The sequence below is a fragment of the Solanum stenotomum genome, unplaced genomic scaffold (assembly GCF_019186545.1).
Source record: "Solanum stenotomum isolate F172 unplaced genomic scaffold, ASM1918654v1 scaffold15793, whole genome shotgun sequence".
NCBI lineage: Eukaryota > Viridiplantae > Streptophyta > Magnoliopsida > Solanales > Solanaceae > Solanum > Solanum stenotomum.
In genome coordinates, this window is record NW_026023734.1 from 48,222 (window position 1) to 72,952 (window position 24,731).

The window sequence follows — 24,731 nt, forward strand, 5'->3', positions numbered from 1 at the left end:
TTGCTATATTAGAGATGAAGTTGTCATTGTTATATGGATGCTTGTTTGTGTTTTAACTTTAGATGCAACACAAATCTCGATTAATCGAGCTTTGATTATGGGCTATATGGTCATAAATAAAACTATATTGATATTTAAACAGTCAACATATATAACTTAAACTCTATCATTCAGATTAGAAAAATTAAATGAAAGCCCTGAAATAACTGTAAAGTTATATTCGAGTGATTTATAAGTTACGAATTCGAGTCGTGGAAGCAATAAATAATGTGTATATTAGAATAGATTATCTAACTTCACAACTGCTAGGTTGTTTCTCTTCCCTGCATTCTACGTAAACGCGAGATACTTTGTACATCTAACTGTTCCGCTCAAATAAGGAAAATTAACATGCTACATATGGTGCCGGCTACCTTAAGTATGTACTTGTATTGGCTGCTATTTTTGCCGGCTCATGCATATAAGTATATTCTCATAATAATAAACTTTAACAAAATATACAAAAATAAGAAAGTGATATATAGTTGAACACTTCAAACTTTAACTCAAAAACATCTTAATTTTTGCTCTATATAAATGGTCTAATACTTAGTTCTTTTGATCAATTATAAGTACCTAATTTAGTTGCTTTAATTAGTTCAAAAATATTACACAAAAATAATAATAATGAAGATAGTTGCATTATTATTGGTGTTTTTATGTTACTTTTTCCAAAATTTTGTGTCAGCTCAACTCAAAATTGGTTTCTACAATTCAAGTTGTCCAAATGCTGAATTTATTGTGAAAAGTATAGTGCAAAAGAGGTTCAAAAATAATCCTTCAATTACAGGAGCTTTGCTTCGTTTGCATTTTCATGACTGTGGTGTCAGAGTAAGTATCTATTAAAGTTATATATACTAATAGTTTCATTTATATATATATATATATGAAGTTTCACTTGTATACACCAACAAAATAAAGATTTTTCTACGTTATCATATATCTTAAAAAAATATGTTAACATATCAAGTTTATTTTAATCTTTAGAATACGACAAGTTACCTGCTATAAAAAGTAGATGTGACACTATAAAATTGATTTTTTTCAGTGGATATTATTAAAACTACATCACTAGTGTAATAATTTTCACACAATTGACCATCCAATCAATTTATTTATTATAGCAGATAACATGTATTCACTACACCAAGAATGATTTTTAGCGGCAATTAAATAATGACAATAACTGAAGTGCTGCCAAATATATTTTTTTAGTGATAATTAACACTATTTTGCAAATGTCTCTAAAGCTGACACTGGATCCAATAACAATTAATTAATGTTGATAAAGACTTTAACACTCTTAGTTAATATGCATATTTATTGTCGCTAACAATTATTTTTGTTGTCGTGATTATTTGCAAACTACTATAGTTTCAATTGTTTTAATTAATTATATATGGCAATATATTGATTTTTTTTTTGTGTAACTATTATGTCAGGGTTGTGATGCATCAATATTGATAGATTCAGATTCATCAAAAAACCAAATATCAGAAAAAGATTCTGCCCCTAATTTAACAGTACGAGGTTATGAACTAATTGATGAAATTAAGGAAAAATTAGAATCTATTTGTCCTTTGATTGTTTCATGTTCAGACATTGTGACACTAGCCACTAGAGATGCAGTTGCCTTAGCCGGTGGGCCCAAATACACCATCCCGACGGGCCGGCGCGATGGGCTTGTGTCGAACTCATCAGTGGATTTGCCCGGCCCAACCCAGCCCGTATCAGAAATTTTGCGATTCTTCAGAACTATAGGTTTGAACAAAATTGATATGGTGACGTTACTAGGAGCTCATACAGTTGGAGTCGCACATTGCTCGTTTTTTCAGTCTAGGGTTTCAGACTTTCGAGGTACGGGGAAACCTGATCCCACGATGGATCCTAAATTGGTTAAGAAACTATTCAGATTATGCAACACGTCTAAGCCGCCGACTACATTGAACGACGTTCCGAGAACATTCTTGGATCAAAATACATCTTTTATAGTCGATAATCAATATTATAATCAAATCTTGAAAAAGAAAGGGATTTTGAAGATTGATCAAGAACTTGCTTTGGATAAATTGAGTGCACCAATTGTTGCAGGATTTGCAAAAAATGGAAATGCATTTAGAAAGAGCTTTGCTAAATCTATGGTCAAAATGGGAAATATTAATGTACTAGTAGGTGATGATGGAGAAATTAGAAAAAATTGTAGGGTTTTTAATAATCCTAATTAATTTAAAAAGGTATAATTAGTGTTATACTTTTTGTGAGTAATTATTAATTTACTCAAGAGTCAAGACTATGATTTATTATGTATTGTCCAATATTTATTAAATGCATGTTTGCATTAGTTTTTTGCTTTTTTGGATTAAGATATTTGGAAGAAAAGGAAATGAAATTCAAAATTGGGTTGATAACACTTTTGGTCCCTCAATTATCATTAAATTTCGATATTAGTTATTGTGATATCTAATTAAGTATGTTTATTTATTTAATTAATTGAAATATGCATTTCTAATCTATTTGCCAATGAACTATATGTATTAATCATTGTACTGCTTAATCACTCGTCTCCTATATTAAACTTACATTGTTAGTCTATTTCTAATGGTAATATAGCTCTAAAAATAGTTCAAATATAACATACTTTCAACATAAATGGACCAAAATTGTCGTTTTATATATAACTCGTCGATATAAGACGTCATGTAAGTTGAATAATAAAGACGAAAGATCTTCAGTTTAAAATTTATTTTAATGATTTTATTGTCGTTTTAGATTTGTTGAATATACAACACAATACTTTAAATAACTGTATAGATACGATCAACTCATAGTAAGAGTTTTTGTGAATGTATAGTGATATAAAAAAGATATAAGCAATATGCTCTTTTCACATTTTTTTAAATAATTCACAAAATTAATAAGTACGATAATTTGGTTATGATAGAGTATATGTATATATTAATAATAAGTTAGATATATGTTTGATTAATTATGTTTCAATTTCAAATAAATTAACATGAATACATATAATTTTATTTTTATTATTTTGTGAGGTTAAATATGATTGATAAATGACTTCAAGACCTTATGCAAAGAGGCATTTAAAAAATATTGGATAATATGTAGTAATAAAATAATACTAGTAGTTAGAGATATCATTTGATGATAACACCATGATTCACACAATTCTAAGAGCTTCAAGGGCAAAAAAGTCAACCATGGCAAAACAATACATATTTTTTTTCCTTTATTCGGTGTCCGATATCCATATTAGAGTTAAACTATTTCAATTTTTTGTTGAATAAAGCCCTATTCAATGAGAAACACTCACTATCAAAGATTTTTTATCTAAAACTCAAATTCATAACCTCTAATTAAGAAAAAAACCGCTCATTCATTGATACCATATTCGTTGATGGTAAAAAACCATATATAACTTAATTCCCTCAAAAGCAACTCCATATTTTTCCTCCAAGTCAAGGTGCATCATGCATGCGATAAATTATATTTTTACCAAAGGTGTTATTTATACCAAACTAAAAAAATGTGTTTATAATATTTCAATTGATTTATTTATTAATAATAATTGTGGGGTTAATAAATTTAATTTTGATTCATGTAATATCTAATTAAGTAAATATTTGATATTTAATTATTTGAAATATGTATTTTAGATCCTTTGCTTATATATTTCTAAAAAATAGTCCATAAATGTATAACATCATAAATAACAACGATTAATATCAAATTTTATAAACAACAATGGACAAATATATTCCGTATTTTGTTTACCATCAAAAGTGATAGGGGTTGCGATAAATACCTCATTAGATCTTTAAATAGACATTTCAAATTCGAATTTTGAGAATGAAATTCATTACACTAGATAATGCTTTATTAAAAAATAAGATATTTCAATACGAATCTCAATTAACCGAGCCTCAAAAACGTATTGAATAATAAATGAAAAATAAAAAAGGAAATTTAGTTAGTGCAATTTTTTTTTATGAACATGGTGTCCAGACCAACTTTCATGGCACATGGATTACCTAACACCTCTCACCAGCAACATATATCATGTAACTTCGTCCACCAAGGCTAGACAATTATTATAAATATCTCTCTCATTATGTATATCAATAACAACAATATAAAATAGAATACGAGGACTATGGAGTGTATATAAAGATAATCTCTTTGTCAAAGGTAAATAAATTGTTTTCGACAAATAAAAAATGCCTAATATAAATTATAGTACCAAAATTACCCTTACATAAAATTTGTAATACCGAAACTACCCTCAAAGGGTTTTTTTTCTCACCCTCTTCACAATCGCCTCTCTTTCCCTTCACCATTTCCTCTGTCCCCAGTAGAGAAGAGAGGAAAAGCAATCTCTCTCTTTCTCTCTCTCTGAAAATTCTTACTTTCTCTCTCTAAAAATCTAATCTTTTGTATCTCTATACACATATAGATACACGTTTATCCGTATCTATAGCTTTTTATTGATTCGTTTTTGGTTTAGATTTGCCATTTTTCTTTTGTGTGTGGAGGTGTTCGAATTGATCGGACTGTGGAGAATTGAGGTATGCAGGCTGATCAAACGGTGATAAGTTTGAGACCAGGTGGTGGTAACAGAGGTGGTGGAAGCAGAGTATTTGGCTCTCGCTTTGATACCTCATCTACCAATTCTGATCTCTCAGTTTTTCGTCCTCATGGCGGTTCTTCATCTTTGCCATCTTTCAAGGTTGAATCTTTTTTTCAGATCTATGGATCTTTTTGCTTTGTGGGTTTGCTTTTTCTTGATGTTTTTTAGCTGTTTAATTCATCTATTGTTGATGTTTTGTTGTTTTCCATGTGAAAAATCCAATCTTTTTTACCATCTAGCTTGTGATTCTGCATTAGAGAGCCCCTATGTTGTTTTAGAAGACAAATTATTAAGCATTGGAATAGTGGTGGAGCCAGGAGTTTCGCTCGGGAATCAAATATCTGCTATGTATATATAGTGTAATGTTTGGGTTTTCGGGTGAAGGGGATGAATTCCCTTGTGGCCTCTAGCTCTGCCTCGGGTTGGAATGAAATGTGGTTGAATTGAGTGGGATGGATATAGGTGATTCACATATCCGACCACAACTAGTTCAAGGCTTGCTGAAGTGTAGTTGATTGATGGATTTGTTGAAATTAGAAACTATGTAAGATAGTTATGTTTTTGCAAAATACAATCTTTGGTTTGTACTTGGTCTCTTTCTGATTATTTTGCTTAATGATATTGGTGATATCTGTTGTTATGTGCCTGCTGAATGCTTCCGTTTCGCTCAGGTTCGGGGAGAGAGTATCAAGTCTCATGTTGGATATATCTCTGATGCATTATCCAATTGTGCCTATAGTCTATAGAAACATATTTCTTCTTTTCGTAAAAAAAATAGTGCGGCTATGTGTTCCTGCTGTAGAACATGTGTTTCTAAATTTTTACTTTATGCATGAATACAACAACATTACCAGTGTGATCCCTCAAGTGGGGTATGAGGAGGGTGGAGTGTACTTAGACCTTACCTCCACCTTGTATGATGTAGATAAGTTGTTTTCGATATATCCCCGACTCAAGAGAAGTGTTTTCAAGAACAGGTTTGAGGTTCATACAAGGGTAAAAGCTATGGTGAAAATGGTAATAGAAAAGTATTAACAGTACAAATAGTAAAAATTTAAGTAAAAGAAACAACAATGGTAATACAATTGACGAATAAGATTATAATAGAATAATAATAATGATATTGATACTTTATGCGTCAATCTGTATGATTATTAAGTCTATATGGAAAGTTGTCAGTGTTTGTATTGGTACACGTGATTGGTGAATCGGGTGGTTTTCTGATGAAGTCTCTGGCTTGTGTGATTAAAATCTATAAACGGAAGTGCAAATGCATTTAATGGTACACATGCTGTTGTATGGGTGGTCGACTGATCAAGTATCTGGGCTGGACTTCTTGACTTGTGGTAACTGGGTGCTTGATGCAGACTATCTTGTCAGTGGGATGGGCATAGTGGTTTCTGTACCATTTTGTGTCTTTTTTTGGCTTGACATGAGATTGCACTATCTGAACTTGGGATAGAACTTGTGTAGATAACATGGAAGTGCCACTGCAATATGCTGAAATGAAAACATGAACAGCCTCATTAATTACATCACCTTTTGCAAACTGTTGAAATGAGAATTTTACAGGAATACATTTAATATGAACAAGAAAGATGACGTACTCCCTCCGTTTAAAAAAGAATGACCCAGTTTGAATTGGCACGAAGTTTAAGAAAATAAAAAGAAGACTTTTCAATCACATGATCCTAAGTCATGTCAAATGTACAAAAATGCCTTTTAATCTTGTGGCCTGAAATATGCCACATGGGAAGTTGAAATTAAAGTGTTACCAAAAGAGGAAATGAGTCATTCTTTTTGAGACAGACTAAAAAGGAAAGTAGGTCATTCTTTTTGAAACGGAAGGAGTACAATATAACTGTGAGCATAGCTTAAATGGATCCCACAATTTCAGAAAAGTTGTACACTAGTAGAACAAAGAAAACGTTTTTTCTTTGTGAAAATACCCTTGCTGAAGCAGGCATGTCGACGGACTGCTGCCTGCTTCAGTTGATCAACTCTCTCTTACATAATAAGAGAATACGTTTGTGTTAATGTCCTAATTCTTGGCAGCTCACTTTAGTTGTGTATCTGCTGTAAATATGGAGGGAGAATCATTAGTAGGCTTTTGGTGGGCACTTAAGAATTATCAGGCTGCCCATAAAGAACCCTACTAAAAACTGAAAGTTTTAGTAGCTATTAACCATGCAAAAGCTAGTCACTTATGGAATGCTGTTCTTTGGACAGTAAATTCAGTTAGTGGTAGATGTGCAGCTTGATTTTTGCATTGTTAGTTTGGAATATATTGTAGTAAGTTAGAAACGTTAAGATAGCTGAAGTGAATTGAAGAGTAGGCAACAAAGTATGACCTTTGTCTGGTGAATAGTGTTTGTTATGTGGCATTTAGGAACGTGAGCATTGATATTTCTTTGTGCTTGTGCATAATTCAAATATGAACGATAAAGATAACTATATTCATTGGTACAGTAGAAGTGTATGTGTGCATAATATTTCAATACATTCTTGTTAACGTCCTAATTCTTGGCAGCTCACTATAGTTGTGTACCTGCAGTAAACATGGACGAATAATCATTAGTAGGCTTTAGGTGGGCACTTGAGAATTATCGGGCTGCCCATAAAGAACCCTACTAACACTGGAAGTCTCATTAGCTATTTGACCATGCAAAAGCTAGTCATGCTGTTCATAGTGCTATGTGGGAACTTGAGCATTGGCATTTCTTCATGCTTGTATATCATGAAGATTAAAAAGAAAACCTATCATGCAACTAAAATTTGAGGGAGATCCTTAGATGAAGCCTGCTAGATAATGTTTTCCCCCCGGAATTGTTATAAGTTCTGGATATCTGATTCCTGATTTACAAAAAAAAAGGAAAAAGAACAGGCTATCCACTTTTGCTGCAAACTATTCTTAAACCCTCATTGTCTAATATCTTACCAGTATGAAGACTCTGGTCTCTGGTTGCTTGTTTAGTCAGTCAGACTGACATCCCTGTTGTGTCTTAGCTGATAGCCTATGCACTTTGTAAAGCATGTAGAAATATTTTAAATTCTTACAATCAATTCACCCATATTTCCTTCTATGTTCCCTTATTTTCACAAGGAGCATTGATTCTGATGAGTGCTTTCTTGCTGGATTTGCCTTTTATGGTACTTTCCGTGTTTTATTATAGCTCAAGAAGCTTATCTTTTTGCTTGAAATTCCTTTTAAGAACTTGTTGTTCTCAGAGTTCTGTTTGTCCTAACTCACCTTTATCATTGTAGACTGGAGATTCTCGTTTTGAGAGCCATGAACGTGTTCGCTATACGCGAGATCAGCTCCTGCAACTGAGGGAGGTAATATCATTAGTTAAAATTGTTTAGCGATAGTGTTTATTGAGTATTAGTTGTCTGTACATAGATAGATGTGAGAAAAACAAATCTGGCCATTTTTTTTCTCTTATTATTACCATTTTAAAAAAAGGCCATTTTTACTGATAGGTATCGACTGTGATGTAATTTCTATTATTAAGAATTCAGTCCTCTTCTTCCATCTTTTAGATCTCTCTCGATTCCAGCTACCCAAAAAAAGAAATAAAAAATGATATCATGGTGGATTATCATAATTTATTTGCTTGTCCTTGATTCTGGTTTTTGTGGTCTTCTAGGCGGTTGTCTTACAGTTACCTGAGGTTTTTCTGCAAATCAAACAAGAAATTGAAGCTGAACTGTTTGGTGAAGATGCCTCTCGTGGTCGTGTGGATAGCAATGTGAGTTTCTCTCTGACTTGATATAAAAAGTTGTATTTCTTCTCATCTGACAATTTTGTTGGCATTTCTCTCCTCCCCTCCGCGGAGTAAAAGGAATATTTGATGCTTTTGGTAATGTTGCAAACTAAAGAACAGTTCCAACTCACTATTTTTCGCTACTGCTTGTCTATATTCTATTTCACTTTCTTGCAGTGTTCACTTTCTGTTGCCTTATTGTCCAGTGTAATTTGTCTTTCTGTAGGTGCAGGTTCAGCCTCAGGGTCGTTATTCTGAACCAGACAATCGTGACTGGCGTAATAGGCCAGCACAATTTTCTTCCCCCGTAGAGGAGAGGTCATGGGAAGCACTTCGAGAAAACAGGGAATTTGGTGGCCAGTATACTCGGCAAGAGCAATCACAGTTTGCAAGAGCTCAAGTTTCTGCCAACCAAGGGGTAATTAATTTCCTCTTGCGCATTTTGGAGAATGTTCATTATTGATTTGAATAACTTCTGTTAATTTATTCCTGCTTTTGTACTCCCAAAGACAAGTTCAGTTTTCCATGCATTCTGAAAGCCGTCAGCACTTAAAGAAAAAACATCCTATTGAAGAATAATATACTTGATTATCACCATACTGTGGTTGTTTTGCACTTAGTTGTATGTATTAAAATTAGGTATACAAATACATAGTTGTATTATCTTATTGACATAATTTGGAACATCAATTAGATTAATTTAAGAGATATCTCTTTTTTCCTACATAATGTCTCTCTCTCTGTTGTTTTAGTTGCTAAGTTTATTCCTTGCACCAGCAATGGTTTCTTTTTTGTTCTGCTCAAAGTTCAAAGTACATGATTTTGCCGGATGGTGAACTATCTACTACATCTGATCTCTGAAACCCTTCAATTGTTTGTGCACCAGGGAGGTCCTGCTCATACACTGATCAAAGCTGAGGTGCCATGGTCAGTCCGAAGGGGCACTCTTTCTGACAAAGATCGTGTCTTGAAAACAGTCAAGGGGTAATCTTTCTGGAAATTCTAGCTAATGCTTTTAACAAGTTCTGTATTATAATTCGAAGCTATTTTTTCACCACATCTTGACAGTAGGGAACTGCATTTTGCTCTTCTTTACTACCTTTTCCATATTCATGGATATAATAAGCCGTCATTGCAAATAAAAAAATAAGGTTTCAATATGGTCTTGGTTTCAGATGTAGTTTGCAAATTCTTTGAAGATAAATTTTAGGATATCATTATTGTGTACATGATTGATGAAAGTATTATCGATCTTGCAGAATACTCAACAAGTTGACCCCGGAGAAATTTGATCTTCTCAAAGGCCAATTAATAGATTCAGGGATAACGAGTGCAGACATTCTAAAGGTCCCATCTCTCAGATACCTATATTTCTCATAATGTCTTGTTTCCATCATATGTCTTGGTTAACTGATGTATTCTCCTCTAAATTCTAGGATGTGATCGCCTTGATATTTGACAAGGCCGTATTGGAACCCACCTTTTGCCCGATGTATGCCCAGTTGTGTTCTGATCTCAATGAGAAGCTTCCTCCATTTCCATCTGATGAACCTGGTGGGAAAGAAATCACGTTTAAGCGAGTTCTTCTGAATAATTGCCAAGAGGCATTTGAAGGTGCTGACAAATTGAGGGAAGAGGCGAGACAAATGACTGCTCCGGAGCAGGAGTCGGAACGCAAGGACAAAGAAAGGTTGATCAAATTGCGCACTCTTGGAAACATACGTCTTATTGGGGAGCTTTTGAAGCAAAATATGGTTCCTGAAAAGATTGTTCATCATATTGTTCAGGTTATTGATTGTTTTCTATTAGCTTAATCTTCTTGTTTCTTTCCCTCTTAAATGTCTTCAACATATCAATTTTGTGGGAAATTGTCTTCCTGATCTTGCTAACAGGAACTATTAGGACAAGATCCCAAAATCTGTCCAGAAGAAGAGAACGTTGAAGCTATATGCCAGTTCTTTAACACCATTGGTAAGCAGCTTGACAAGAAGCAAAAGTCAAGGCACATCAATGATATATATTTCAACCGATTGAAAGAATTATCAACAAACCCTCAGCTGGTAGCACGCCTAAGGTTTTTGGTGCGTGATGTGCTGGATTTACGTGCCAATAACTGGGTCCCTAGGCGGGAAGAGGTGATACGCGATTTTCTTATGCAGTAGTTGTGACTAGTTAAGTCCTACACTTCTTTCTCATGATGTATTAACTTCTTTTATAGGTGAAAGCCAAAACCATTAATGAGATCCACTCGGAAGCAGAGAAGACCTTGGGGTTGCGTCCTGGTGCTACATTAAGCATTAGAAATGCTCGTGCTCCTCCAAGTGCTCAAGCGAATTTGGGTCCTGGTGGCTATCCCATTAATAGACCCGGCACTGGTGGTATGATGCCTGGGATGCCAGGAGCAAGGAAGATGCCTGGGATGCCAGGAATGGATAATGACAATTGGGAGGTTCCTAGGTCACGAATGCCAAGAGGTGCTCAGCAACCATTGATTGGCAAGTCGCTGTCCTTGAACACAAGACTGTTGCCTCAGGGTAGCAATGTCGGCATGAGTGGCAGGAGTAGCGCTCTCTTACAAGGTAGTGGTGGACCTCCTGTCCAACCATCAGGCTATGTCTCTGGTATGGAGTCTGTATCACAAGTTCCAGTACCAGTTAAGCCATCTCCAACTAGTACCGTTTTGCCTGTTGCTGAGAAACCTCAGGTTCCAGCTGCAAGGTCAAATCCCGAGGAGCTGAAAAGAAAAACAGTTTCACTTTTGGAGGAATATTTTAGTGTTCGGATTTTGGATGAAGCCTTGCAGTGCATTGAGGAACTCAAATCCCCTGCCTTCTATCCTGAGGTTGTCGAGAAAGCCATATCACTTGGACTGGACAAAAGCCCACCACGTGTTGAACCAGTTGCACAACTTCTTGAGCACTTGTTTGCTAAAAAGGTTTTTACTGCTACAGACTTGGCCACTGGATGCTTGAACTTTGCTTCTCAGTTGGAAGATCTTGCGATGGATTTACCAAAAGCACCAGCAAATTTCGGGGAGATAATTTCAAGGCTAGTTTTGACAGGGGCAATGGACTTCAAGTTGGTGAATGAGATCCTGCAGAAGGTAACCGATGACTTATACCAGAAGGACTTATTTGCTGCCATCATGAAAGCTATTAGCTCTAGCCCTACTGGTCAAGGAGTATTAGATTCACAAGCACCTGATGTCGAAGCCTGCAAAAATCTGTTCCAGTAAAAAGCTCAAATCCTTGTCAATGGAATGTACTCGATATCACTTATCCTCGCAATGGCCTTTCTGTTGTGCTCAGTGGACTAAAGCAACTGTATCACAGTTTTTCATAATTGGAACTGTAAAGAACAGGTGAGTTTATGTGAGTTGTATACTTTTCCCAACGTGTGTTCATTAGACGACGAAAGACAGTTTTGCAACATGGTAAATTATACGCCATATTTGCTCGAGGCAACGGGCTGCTTTACAGAGTCCAGCCGTTTTGTATTCCATTAGTTTTTCATTTACTTTTTCCCGTTGACTTGTTATATTAAGTTTTGTCGAATTTGTAGTTCATAAAATGCAACTGTTCCTATCTTTACACCATTTTAAAGCTGAATTTGGTAAGTTTGTCTTCAGTTTATCTCCTTTGATAGGTTTATTGCTTTTGCTGGGTATTTGCATCTGCAGATTTATTCTCTATTAGCTTGCTTTTGTACTTGTTAGTAATAATGATGTAATATGTTGTACAATCAAAATCTTTTTTGCTCCCGTTATCGTGTAATTTCTTATTCTTCGATGTGTAATACTATGTGTTGATGCATTTGTTTTGTATCTTGGTATTTTATCGTCTCTTTTCTACAATTGTGTCTGATATCTTCTTGAGTCGAGGCAACCCCTCTACCTTACAAAGGTAGGGGTAGGGGTAAGGTTTGCTTATATCCTACCCTCTTCAAACCACAAGCGGGATATGTTATTGTTGTTGTTGTAATCAAAGATCGTTGATGCAACACTATGAGGAAAACGTGTGACGTATGAGTTAAGTACATGTGATGATTTCGAACCGTGCAAGGACTTGAAGCTTCTTGTTTAAGTGGAAAGGGTAGAGGGGTCGATTCATTATTCGTTGAGTTTCTATTTCCGCACCTATTCGTGTTTGTGGGATTTTTTTTTTTTTTTGGAGTAAAGTATATATGAATCTTGTTCAATGTGGTTCTAATTTTTCCACCGTTGTCCCTATGGAGCACATCTTATGTTATGTTACTACAATTCTGGTAAAAAATATTTTTGTTTTTTAACGAGCCTTATATGATGCAAATTTAAATTATTCATGATATTAAAACGAATATCAAATATTAAATTCAACATTTTGATTTAAAATAGTAAATTTATATATTAAAATTAATTTACTAAAATGTCAACTAATTATTAAATATCTGAATTCATGATTTTAGATGTGAGATGTGTTCAATACTAATAACTCTTTAGTGTCAAAATCATAAATGATCATCAAACTAGAGGACAACAAGACAACCATAAGAAAATTTATATTTATTTTAATTTATGTGATATATTTCATTCTTAATTTGTTTCAGAAAAATAGTATGTATTTTTCTATGCTTTGAAATAATTCAACTTCATGATTCTTATTTTAATCTGAATAAAATAATTTGACCATATAAATATCTAAGATTTATTAAACATGATATGAGGCACCTATAAGATACTGAAAATGTGACACTAAATAAGAACATTGAGGATTAGCATAAAAAATTAGTAGGTAGTCAAGCATATTTATTTTTCTACTTTCTCAAGACATGGATAAAACTGTGTACACACCACCCTTCTGTTGTAGTGTGTACGCAACCCTACTCTTACTTGTGAGGGTAGGATTATTTTCGATAGACCCTCAACTCAAATATATTGATAGTATGAAGAAAAAAGTTGCACATCTATATTAGGTTTACTAAGTGCATGCTACAACTCTCAGCAGATCATAAAAGAAGACCACAGGCCGTGTAAATACCTAAACGAACTCATGTTGCACTAAGTTGCTTACGGATGTATACATGCGGTAGGCCTATAAACAAGTAGGGTCAATAGTTCAACATTAAGGCCGTAACATTTAGCAAAAGTGAGTGTGTCTGAAGCCTTTCAAGGAACGAAAAACTCGTTCAGAAAGGTTCATCTGAGAGCATAACTGATACCAGATCAGAAAGTCCAGACGGCTTTTGGAACGACCGTGGCCATTGGTCATTTCTATAAGAAACTTAAATCCATCAAACTCAGTTGAAAAAGCCACCAACAGTGCAAGGTGGTATCAGAACTACTCTCAAGCAACATGCTTGGAGAACTCGTCTCGATGGATGAGAATCCACAAAAACAATCAAACCATCAATGCGGAATTCAACAAACAGAGAACACAAAATCCATTGCTTCACCAGAAAAACTGCTGAAGATATATGATATTTAATGTAGAGGATGAATTACACGGACCACATCTCGTTGCTGCAATGAATATATAGTGTGCATGTATGACATGTATAAGAAGTTTCTTTACACTAAAAGGATAATGTAAGCCTACATGTCAACACAAGTTTGACAATGCTCAGCATTAACACAATTTTCTTACCACATTTAACTAAACGGTGGAAGACGGATCAAACCCTCAAAGCAACAGAGTCTTGCCATGATAATTTTTGTTTTCCCACCCGAGAAGTGTCTTCTCCAACATTTCTACACACCAATAGCTTCACATCATCATTGAGGTTTTGGATAGGACTTCTCTTTGGCTCCTCAAGCTGCACCTGCTCGAAATTTACATCTCTTTCCTCTTCTCCCATCTGTAAGAATTAGAAAGTCTAGAGGTAAATGATGTAAAAGGTATATAACTAACAAAATAATGGAAAGAGTACTTGATTCTTAGTTTGAGACTTACCGAGATCTCATTCAAATCAAAGACCGGAGCACGAGTGGGCAATGCAGTTTCTTTGCCGCTATGACCAGTTTCCTGATTTAAATCAAAAGTAGGCGAGCTGCTCTGTAAGATAGCATTGTCTGCAATGTACAATCTCTCATTCTGCTTCAAATCATAGGCTGGAGCTCCTTTTCGGGATGAAACCTCCTTTCCCCTATATACTCTTGATTTACGGTTCAACTCTAAATCTGCATTGTGAAAAACAGCTTCTTTTCTACCACCTAATCTGTGCTTTTGGTTCACATGAATATCAGGTATATTCTTCGAAACTGCTACCTTTGCAACCTGTATCCTTCCGTTCTGTTTAGGGCCAGGAAGAGGGGGCAGTTTGTTTAGCTTGGCTTCCTTTTTTCTCGTAACTTGATCCCTTGACCTACTTCTGGGGTAAGTTTCAACATTTGGTAGTGATACTAGCTCTTTCCCTTTTGGAGGACTTAAGGACTTCGATTGCAATAGATGCTTGTGCCTCTGGCGTAAGAAACTGCACAATCATGCAAAAAATCTGCACTTAGATTCAAATAGAAAAGGAACTCCGCGAGCATTTCAAGAAAATGCATATGCACAAAAGTGCAGTTCTTTTTTCTTAATTCTACTATGCAAGCTATATATTTTGAAGTCTTCAAATCAAACTGAATTCAAGAACTCCTAAAGAAAATGAAACTATATCAAATCTATATGAACACCATTTGATAAGTTGAACAAACTTACCGAACTTCAGCTAGTAATCTTAGTTTCCTCAGCTTTGAATCCTCCAACTTGTGCCTTATGCCATCAGTTTCCTGAAAATTGAAGGTTACATGTAAGAAAACCGGTTGATCACACACACACATTATTATTTACTATATTCCAAAAAAACAAAACAGCATTCTATCATCTTGCAGTTTGAAGTAGCATTGATTATGATGGACACAATCTATGGACCGTTACCCCAACACTTTGGTCTAGTGATAAGAGTGCACTGCGTGATGTGTGGGTTAGACACACGTTACGGATTGAACTCTCAGACAAACAAAGCCTAGTATTTTTTTTTATGACAAAGAAACCCGCAACCACTTGCAATAGCTCACAAACCACACGAGAGAGATAAACTGCACTAGGAAAGCCCCATGCGACAAGCTCGACCCAGAAGGCCAACCCCCTGTTGTTGCAGGCAAGGGGTTTCGAACTTGAGACCTCCATTATGGAAGTACCAAGCCAAACCACCTGAGCCACCCCGAAGGATAACAAAGCCTAGTATTTAGATGGGGAAGGAGAGAGCCGTCCCCGTCATCAAACCGTGCTAAGAATTGTTTTAGAGAGAATTCCTAGTAACTCTTAGGACAAAACACAAACAAATTCAACCAAGGGAGACAATCTCAGGGAAGACCTCAATAATGGAATGATGAAAAGGGAAACTTCAGCTAGAAATTGAACAAAGAAACAGCAAATAACAACTCTATGAAAGGTTCAAATACCAGCGGAGACAAAAAAACACTAGATGATTTCTTTTCATGTGTTAGCCTAGGCAAACACAATTACCTAGTACATGTTGTTGATGGGAGGTGGCCCGTATCCCATGGAATTAGTCAAGGTGCACGTAAGGTTATAAAAAAAAATTAACAATTCTATGAATCATTGATAGGAAACAGATCAAACTCAAAGGAGGTTCCTACACCAAAAGGCACCACATTTCTAACAAGCAAGAACAAGATACTCCAAAAGACAGAAAAATCAACAAACTATTCTATTCAACACACCAAAAAAACACATTTCTTCATAACAAATGATCCAAAAAGAAAAAAAGACAAGATTTTTATACCTTCTGAAGCTCTTCATAGTCCTGCAAAAGTGTTTGATGTTTCAACCTAGCCTTTGTGTCCTCAAAAACACCATAAGATGATGATTCCAAAACACCCCTTTTCATCTTCTTAGACATATCAGATCACAGATGAATCAAACTTATCCCTTCACATAAAAAGGTCAGATCTTGGAGAAATAAAGAGACAAAAAAGTTGAAAAAAACCAAGAAAAGGAGCAAAAGGAGGCAGATAAGAGAGAAGGAAAGAGGGGAGAAACAATAATAACAACACAACAACAGGGCCAAACAAAAAAAAGGAGTTATAGAGAAAGAAAGAGAGGTGACAAGAAGGTTCTCTTGACCAAGACAAACCCCAAAAAGCCCACATAAATGAAGAACCTAAACAAAAGAAAATACTATATATACTACTATTATACATTGTTCTTGTTTTTGTTATTGGAAAGACAAGTGAATAGGTGATGAAGATTGGGAAATTTTTTTTGGATGTTGCAGAAAGGGTATTTATGTCATAAAGATACAATCTTTATGGTCATATGTTGTATGTATGAGGTGGGTTTTGCCTTATACACATGAAAATGAAGACACCTCCTCTTCCCTTAAAATTTTCTTGATTTTTTTTTTTTTTTGATTACATAAATTTTTCCCCACCTAACATCAGAAAGAAAGTAGCTTTGTGGGCTGATTCTTGATGAGGATAGTAACAGTGGAATGGATAAATACCAATTTAATACACACACCAGAAAAAAAAAAAAGGCAAGTGTGATGGACTGATGAATTTTTCTGAAAAAAAAAAATAAGAAGCAAAGCAAAGCAAAGAGAGAGAAATCTGGAGTTGTTGGTAAGTGGCTTGTTTTAGGGGTTGTTGTTTGTTTTGATGGTGATGGGTTTTTTTTTACATTTGTCCTTATGTGAAAGTACTATTTTGCCCTTTATCCTTTTTTGAGGTTTCAAGATTCATTACATTATTATGACACCAACTATTGGAAACTATGGATTTCTTACTTTCATTGAGTGTGAAGCCATTAGATTTTGTAGTGTTATGTGGCCCCATCTAGTCAACTGTCCTTTTTCGGGCTAGGTTAAGCACACCTTGATTATTTCATCACAAGTTGTTGACGGAAGNTTGTTTGTTTTGATGGTGATGGTTTTTTTTACATTTGTCCTTATGGAAAGTACTATTTTGCCCTTTATCCTTTTTTGAGGTTTCAAGATTCATCACATTATTATGACACCAACTATTGGAAACTATGGATTTCTTACTTTCATTGAGTGTTAAGCCATTAGATTTTGTAGTGTTATGTGGGCCCATCTAGTCAACTGTTCTTTTTCGGGCTAGGTTAAGCACATCTTAATTATTTCATCACAAGTTATTGACGGAAGAAATTATATATTTTATTTATTTTAATTTATCAAGAGGCATGATGGAACAATAAACATTTATCCATTATTATAGTATCGAATATTTATGATGATATAAGTAATAACAATCTATTAAAATAATAGAGGTATAAATAAGTTTACCCAAACACACACAGAAAAGAGGTATATAATGTAATTTTATTCTATCAAACTTAGAGGTAAAAGTTATCTCTTATTTTTAACCTCAACTAAAATATTGACCATCAAAAAGTATAATAGAATAGTAAACGTACATTTAGTGTTATAATCTGAGTTTCAAATTCAAACTTTAGAACAAAATTCAATTGATAATGACACTTTAAAACACAACTTTAAATTAATTATATCTATAGACTATAAATATAAATTTTGAATATTGAATAAATTTGAAAAAAAATAATAAATTATTTATTATACCAATTTAAAAGGATGCAAGTTCAAATTATAGAAGTATTAGTAGTCATCTTGATATTTTCAAAACCTGAGGGGGCAAAAACGCTTATCAAGAAGTACTACAACATCGGACTTGGATAGATATTTATTCAATCTTCTTGAAAAAAGGCTCATTTTTTCTGCAAAAATAGTTTTGTGGTGAAAAAATGGCGTCTACAAGTGCTTTCACAGCTGGGATTTCAAATCTTCATAGCTTCAGTAAGCACAATTTCTCCTCAGTATACTTATGTAAACTATTTTCCACTATAATTAACATTTTTCGGGGATTTTTTTAGTTTAGAGAGCTATCAGTTTGACCTAAAAGAAAAAATATTATTTTGCATTGGAATGAATGTCTAGGATTTATATAGTCAATTAAACTAATATGGGATTGTGGTGATGTTGATTGTTAATTTGTTAGTAGTAATTATTTTGAGATCAAATTAACAATTTAATTAGTAAGTCCAATTTATCTTGCTTGGTTCAGATATTTAGAAAATGATATGAATAAGCTTAAATGAAGAAGTGGGGTTTAAATAAACGACCCTAACTTGTTTGGGGCTAAGGCATTGTTGTTATTATGGCTTATGATGGTGTGGAGTTCTTAATTGCTAATGGGGTTGTGTTGATAGTATACTAAATGCCATAAAAAAAATGAAGAGAGCCATTCGGTCGAAGCTATTAGATTTCTTGATATAAAGTTAGCAACTTTCTTTGTTGAAAAGGTCTAATTTTGGATGGTAATCACAACTAACCCAACTTTTTTGAGGCTAAGGCGTTGTTGTTGTTGTTGTTGTTGGTGGTGGTGGTGGTGTGCAGTTCTTAATTTCTAATGGAATTGTGTTAGGTTACAAAGTGCCATAAAAATGAATATAGCCATTGGGTCAAAGCTATTAGCTTTCTTGATATGAAGTTAGCAACCTTCTTTGTTGGAAAAGTCTAATTTTGATGGTAATCACAAATTTTTACAACCCTTGGAAGGAAGTTCTATCCAACTTGTTTGGGGCTAAGACGTTGTTGTTATGACTTATGTTGGTTGGAGTTCTTAATTGCTAATGGGGTTGTGTTGATAGTTTACAAAATGCCTTAAAAAACGAATATAGCCATTCAGTCGAAGCTATTAGCTTTCTTGTATAGTGCTAGGAACTTTCTTTGTTTAAAATCGCTAATTTTGATGGCAATCACTAAATTTCCCAACCCTTGGAAGGAAGTTCTATCCAACTTGCTTGGGGCTATGGCATTGTTGTCATTATGGCTTATGTTGGTGTAGAGTTCTTAATTGCTAATGGGGTTGTGTTGAAAGCTTACAAAATGCCCTAAAAACGAATATAACCATTCGGTCGAAGCTATTAGCTTTCTCTATATAAAGTTAGCAACTTTCTTTGTTGAAAAATTCTTATTTTGATGATAATCACAAAATTTACCATCCCTTGGATTTGTAAGTTATATCCATCTTGTTTGGGGCTAAGATGTTGTTGTTATGGCTTATGTTGGTGTAGAGTTCTTAATTGCTAATGGGTTTGTGTTGATAGTATACAAAATGCCCCAAAAACTGAAGAGAGACATCTGGTTGATGCTATTAACTTTATTGATATAAAGTTTTTTTTTAGCAACTTCCTTTGTTGAAAAAGTCTAGTTTTGATGATAATCACAAATTCTTCTAACCCTTGGAAGTTCTATCCATTATCCAACTTGTTTGGGGAATTGGGGCTAAAGCATTGTTGTTGTTATGGCTTGTGTTGGTGTATAGTTCTTAATTGCTAATGGGGTTGTGTTGATAGTTTACAAAATACCCTAAAAAACCGAAGAGAGCCATTCGGTCAAAGCTTTTAGCTTTCTTGATATAAAGCTAACATTTTTTTTTTTGGAATAGTCTGATTTTGATGGTAATCACAAAAAATTCAAACCCTTGGAAGTTCTATATACACATACACAAACAAAAATCAAAAAGAAAATCCCACAATATATGTTTATGTTAAGTTTGCACCGATTGCCATAAAGGAGTAGCAGTGGTGGATGTAGCAAAGAGTTAATGAATCAAACTCAGTATTTTCAACATGAAGTATAGACATATGTGTGAAGAATCACTAAAATTTCAAGCAATGAAATTTTGGAGGTGTTTCAAACAATTATTTACAGAGGAACTAATAAATTTAATCAAGCTTCAGACTTAATTACCTCGTCTTTGTGTATCATGCCGCGCCTTCTGTTGATTAGGTCACTGTATTTGGGGATGTGTAATTTCTGATGCCCTTTCGTTTTCTTATCCTCCATCAATATAAAGTTTATTCATGAATTGTTTTCGAGAAATGATACTTATAAAAAGCTAAATATTGTGGTTATTTATATGCGTCAAGAATTTCTTTTATGGTTAATAATTTAATTTCTAACCAAATGTTGTAATTGGAAGTCAGATTGCCTTTATAATGAAAATTATAGTAACAAAATGAAATGACTTGATACGTATCCATGATATGTAGATAAGTAACAACCTTAGTTGCTCGGACTCTTCACTTTTGGTGTTGCACCCTTGTCGACACGATGTGCGAGTGGATGTGGGATCCATACCTGATCTGGTCAACTAGTTTTGGGTACTTTGACCAAATCCGAGGGAGAAATTCTGGACTGATTCAATAATTGTATAATCAAAACAAAAACTAATGTGAATTCTCCACTAAATAAAACTCTCCACTTACATTGACTAAAATAAATCTCAAATTTAACTCGAAAAAGAAAATGTATTAATATGCTTATTGAAATTTATTGAGTTATAGTTTTATATAGGCTTAACACATAGTTTTCTCCCTGAGTACCGTATTTGAGTTCTTTATTCAGCATTCAGTTTACTCTTACAAGTGCTATACCTCCCTGGAAAAATTAAGCACCTAATGAATTTTTTTATTTTTTTTTACAATTTTGGTCTTTGCAGACAAACCGTGTCCTAATGCAAATCAAGTTGGTATGTGGACTTTATCAAGATCTGGCTGTCGAAAGGTTTTAGATAATCCCAGACCTCTGCAAATATGTTCTCTGTTTGGAGGGAAAAAGGACAATAATGAGCAGAACAATGATGCTCCTTCAAAGGTATCTGAGTATATCCCTTTCCTTGTATAGTATTTTACTGGTTACACTGACATTGGATCTATCTTGTTTGATGACTTGTCAGTGATCATTTTAAGCTATATATGTATGCATATAAAGACTATATTGCAAAATCTTCTCATAGTAGCTTGCTAGTGTTAATGTTAATATTTCTTTTTTTGCTTCTAGTAGCTGCCATTCTCATAAAGTTGATTAACCGAATAAAACACAACATGTCTTCGTCACAAGGAGAATAAACCAAATTATCCGTGCTGTCTGTTGGAAAATCTTGTGTTTAATTTTAAAGCTTGATATCCTCAACCAGAAAAGCAGTTGATAAAGGGAGAAGGTTAGAGGGACGGGTCCATTATCAACCGAGTTTAACTAAGCCTTGGTGACTGGTGGTTTCTCATTTTATTTTTTAAAAAAAAATGAAACTAGTGAAACCCAACTTTTATGAGTTTGAGGCTTATATGTTGTTGTTTACTACTTTACTTTCACCGGGCACTCTGAAGATGGTGTTTGACCAAGCTTGTAGGAGAAGAAAAACTGTTTTTGAGTAGAAGCAAAAGCTATTTTTGAGAAGTTGAAAAAAATAGGTTCTCCCCAAAAATACATTTTTGAATAGCACTTTTAAGAAAATACACTTGGAAACACTTTCTAAAAGCTTGACCATATACTAATTGCTGCTCAAGTATTTTTTAAATTGGTTAGCCAAACACAAATTGTTTCTCTCCAAAAGTACTTTTTTAAAAAACACTTTCCAAAATTAGCTGATTTTAGAAGCTTGGCCAAACTGGCTATTATAAGCATACTAATTATTCTATATTCACTTTTCTTATGCGTCACCTGTTGGTTCACTCGTCAACAATGTTGTTCTATTTCACTGTAACCAACCTCAGGTTTTTTATATTGTTCTTAGGCAGGTCTTTTTGGCAACATGCAAAACTTATACGAGACGGTGAAGAAGGCACAAAATGTAGTTCAAGTTGAGGCAGTGCGAGTACAAAAAGAGCTTGCTTTGTATGTTTCTAATAGTGCACTTTATAATATATTTTAACCTTTATGTGGGCTAATCTTTAAGAGAATAACACGTACTTATTCATTTTTGGTGGTTTGTGTTTTCAGAGCAGAGTTTGATGGATACTGTGAAGGTGAACTAATCAAGGTATGTTCTTTTCTTGTTTTATTTTGGTGTCATCTAACTGAAGAGATCACTTCTAAGTGATTGAATGGATGTACTAATTCGACTATTCCAGAAGTTAAGATGCAATCTGGGAGCCAATCTTAGAAAAATGACAAAAATGGTCCCCTATGTTTGAGTGTAGGTTCAATATAGTCCCTTAAAACAGTTGCTGTAGACAAACCATGATAAGTAGAAAATGTGAAGAGAAATTCCAATTTAGATACAACTTTATGGGAACTTATAAATATTTACATCATTTGCAGGTAACACTGTCTGGGAATCAGCAACCAATACGCACTGAAATTACTGAGGCTGCCATGGCATTAGGCCCAGAAGTGAGTATATATTGCATAGATCATCTGAGTTATGTACTTCTTATCTTATTTGACCTGTCAGTCAAATAACATTTCACTATAACAATCATGTTTTCTGCGGAACCGATCTATTTATGTTATAATATATAGTTAATCAGACCTGGCTGAACTTGGAACGACAAAAGATCAAAAGGTCGTTCAGTAGCCCTACTAGTCAAATACAGGAAAAAGAGGGATGGATTTCGACCTTGCTTTTTTAGGTCTCAATTTGACTTATATGACGCTTAGGCTTAGCCCATCAAACAAGTGTGCCAAAAGTGGGGGATGGTATCATATTCTCTTATAAGAGAGGCACGACTGCTTTTAGCTAGTATCATATTATATGTTCTCTATACCAGCATTTCTCTATAGCAGCCCAACAATACCGGAACAAATGATGTTTTTATGAGAGGCTTGACTGTATTTCCATCCTTACTCTAAGATGCTGACCATACACCCCCCAAAACAACATGCCAGCGTGAAGGATGTTTTACCTTCTCTAGTCCCTCTTTTCTTTAGTCTGTGCGCTATTTTTAGATTGACAGTACTCTAGCCAAGTCGTTTCTTATTCTTTTCTAGTGAAAGGTGTTTGTAATTGGTAATAAAATCCCACATTTCAAGAAGTAATTTTTGGGCAGGGATTTGAGTTGCGTCTTTTGATTGGTCTATGCATTGTGGCTTTCGCCTTCTAGGGAGCCCTTTGGAGTATTACGATACATGAAGATTTGTGCCAAATCTTTAAAAGGGTCTTGACTATTTTTCTTGTGCAGAAACTCTCACTTCTGATTACAGAGGCATACAAGGATGCACATCAGAAAAGTGTACTGGTAAGAACCTCAAACTTGTTCTGACACTCTCTCCTTTTTAGTTTGTCTTATATTTAGAAACAACGTGACCTAAAACTTTCAATTTTACCCTTCATGACATGATTTTAATACCACAAAAATGTCATGACATGATTTTAATACCACAAAAATGTCATGACATGACATGTTTAAGATCACAAATTTCAAAAGTCTTTTCTTTTTTTCTTTAACATCGTCTCCTAAACTCTATCCTATGTCAAATCCTTTCACTTAAAATGAGAGGGGAGAAGTATTTTGTTAAAACGATCCATCCAACGGAGTTTAACAATGGTTCTCTATCTTCCAAAAGTCTTGGTTGACAAAGTTACTTGATACCTATATTGCATGAACTCTTCAATAATGTCAATGGGTACCTATCATGAGCGTGCAACAACATTTTAGGAGAGTTCGAGCAACATAGTGAGGTACTTGTGTTAAGGGGAAGTAGCAGGTACCACAACAAGCTTGACTCGAGCACCACAATTATAAGAAAAAACAATGATTCTCTATGTCTACCCCGATGTGACACGAGCCTCCGGCCTAACAATTGGACGTAGGGGCACTTCATCGACTTAGTAATCCTCATTCGTTGTCCCCTTAAAGTTATGTCTAATTCTACCCTTCAGGTTTTCTTATTTTCGAATATGACCCTTGTGTTTTCACTCTATTTAGTTGTATTATTTAGTATTTCATGTAGGATCATATTTTCCGATTTTACTAGTACCCGTTTCTTCTTGTTATTTTGTTGTCGTTATTTTTTCAGGCAATGAAGGAAAGAATGAGTGATCTTGCTCAGAGCTTGGGAATGCCAGCAGGCCTTGGTGAAGGATTCAAACAGTAAAAATTGTCTTCATTGAGTTTCAATTTTGTACACTAGCAGACACTAAGTTTATTTGCATTAAAATTATGAATACAATTTTTATTATTATTGTAATTTATTGGTAAGATTATGCACTCTAAAAACTTTGGATTGAAAGTTTAAATTCTTTTATTTTATAGTGAAATGGAATTATCAAAGAGTTGGAATCACTCCTTGACAAAACAAGTACATAAAAGCAAATAATTTTGGCCCTTCTTTGAATCTCGTGTGTAATGAGAGCTTAATGCACTTGACTATCCTATTTCTGTATAGAGTCTACTCAAAATTTGATTACCTTATCGTAAACATTAAATTGGTTGATTGACTCGCATCAACCTTATTATTCCGTGCATTCATTTGATTTGATG

The 24,731-nt window shown here is 34.4% G+C and overlaps 4 protein-coding genes and 2 non-coding genes across 7 annotated transcripts; 5 read left to right on the plus strand and 1 right to left on the minus strand.

Moving 5' to 3' along the window:
* Positions 1-666: 666 nt before the first annotated feature.
* Positions 667-2,264, plus strand: LOC125850269 (peroxidase 44-like). Its single transcript, XM_049530129.1, has 2 exons — positions 667-870; positions 1,482-2,264. The coding sequence occupies exons 1-2, from the start codon at positions 667-669 to the stop codon at positions 2,262-2,264; spliced, it is 987 nt and encodes a 328-aa protein (XP_049386086.1).
* A 2,111-nt stretch (positions 2,265-4,375) lies between these two features.
* LOC125850253 (eukaryotic translation initiation factor) lies at positions 4,376-12,061 on the plus strand. The gene is made up of 9 exons (XM_049530113.1): positions 4,376-4,780; positions 7,946-8,017; positions 8,329-8,430; positions 8,672-8,863; positions 9,332-9,429; positions 9,705-9,792; positions 9,882-10,232; positions 10,338-10,580; positions 10,664-12,061. The coding sequence occupies exons 1-9, from the start codon at positions 4,622-4,624 to the stop codon at positions 11,678-11,680; spliced, it is 2,322 nt and encodes a 773-aa protein (XP_049386070.1). The 5' UTR covers positions 4,376-4,621; the 3' UTR covers positions 11,681-12,061.
* On the plus strand, positions 6,740-6,845 carry LOC125850271 (small nucleolar RNA snoR103). The gene has a single exon (XR_007444770.1). It is a non-coding gene; the product is annotated as a small nucleolar RNA snoR103 (small nucleolar RNA).
* Positions 7,215-7,320, plus strand: LOC125850270 (small nucleolar RNA snoR103). The gene has a single exon (XR_007444769.1). It is a non-coding gene; the product is annotated as a small nucleolar RNA snoR103 (small nucleolar RNA).
* A 1,843-nt stretch (positions 12,062-13,904) lies between the features above and the next one.
* On the minus strand, positions 13,905-16,939 carry LOC125850261 (uncharacterized). 2 transcript variants are annotated; one of them, XM_049530121.1, is made up of 4 exons: positions 16,210-16,929; positions 15,120-15,190; positions 14,373-14,892; positions 13,905-14,277 (listed from the first exon to the last, which is right to left on the minus strand). In XM_049530121.1, exons 1-4 carry the CDS (start codon positions 16,324-16,326, stop codon positions 14,095-14,097), a joined length of 891 nt encoding a protein of 296 aa, XP_049386078.1. In that variant the 5' UTR covers positions 16,327-16,929; the 3' UTR covers positions 13,905-14,094. The 2 variants fall into 2 exon arrangements, with proteins under 2 accessions (XP_049386078.1, XP_049386079.1); XM_049530122.1 differs by having other exon boundaries at positions 14,053-14,295; positions 16,210-16,939.
* Positions 16,940-18,102: 1,163 nt separating this feature from the next.
* On the plus strand, positions 18,103-24,521 carry LOC125850268 (nucleoid-associated protein At4g30620, chloroplastic-like). Its single transcript, XM_049530127.1, has 7 exons — positions 18,103-18,258; positions 20,969-21,123; positions 22,043-22,143; positions 22,249-22,288; positions 22,570-22,641; positions 23,430-23,486; positions 24,268-24,521. The coding sequence occupies exons 1-7, from the start codon at positions 18,207-18,209 to the stop codon at positions 24,343-24,345; spliced, it is 555 nt and encodes a 184-aa protein (XP_049386084.1). The 5' UTR covers positions 18,103-18,206; the 3' UTR covers positions 24,346-24,521.
* The last annotated feature ends 210 nt before the right edge of the window (positions 24,522-24,731 follow it).

Excerpts from the sequence above, each read along its gene's own strand:
- LOC125850269 (XM_049530129.1), top strand. The coding sequence starts at position 667 with ATGAAGATAGTTGCATTATTATTGGTGTTTTTATGTTACTTTTTCCAA. Across the intron at positions 871-1,481 it reads TTCATGACTGTGGTGTCAGA|GGTTGTGATGCATCAATATT; the intron begins GTAAGTATCTAT and ends CTATTATGTCAG.
- LOC125850253 (XM_049530113.1), top strand. The coding sequence starts at position 4,622 with ATGCAGGCTGATCAAACGGTGATAAGTTTGAGACCAGGTGGTGGTAAC. Across the intron at positions 8,864-9,331 it reads AAGTTTCTGCCAACCAAGGG|GGAGGTCCTGCTCATACACT; the intron begins GTAATTAATTTC and ends TTTGTGCACCAG. Across the intron at positions 9,793-9,881 it reads CGAGTGCAGACATTCTAAAG|GATGTGATCGCCTTGATATT; the intron begins GTCCCATCTCTC and ends TCTAAATTCTAG.
- LOC125850261 (XM_049530121.1), bottom strand. The coding sequence starts at position 16,326 with ATGTCTAAGAAGATGAAAAGGGGTGTTTTGGAATCATCATCTTATGGT. Across the intron at positions 15,191-16,209 it reads ACTATGAAGAGCTTCAGAAG|GAAACTGATGGCATAAGGCA; the intron begins GTATAAAAATCT and ends TTCAATTTTCAG. Across the intron at positions 14,278-14,372 it reads TTGATTTGAATGAGATCTCG|ATGGGAGAAGAGGAAAGAGA; the intron begins GTAAGTCTCAAA and ends TAATTCTTACAG.
- LOC125850268 (XM_049530127.1), top strand. The coding sequence starts at position 18,207 with ATGGCGTCTACAAGTGCTTTCACAGCTGGGATTTCAAATCTTCATAGC. Across the intron at positions 21,124-22,042 it reads ACAATGATGCTCCTTCAAAG|GCAGGTCTTTTTGGCAACAT; the intron begins GTATCTGAGTAT and ends TATTGTTCTTAG. Across the intron at positions 23,487-24,267 it reads CACATCAGAAAAGTGTACTG|GCAATGAAGGAAAGAATGAG; the intron begins GTAAGAACCTCA and ends TTATTTTTTCAG.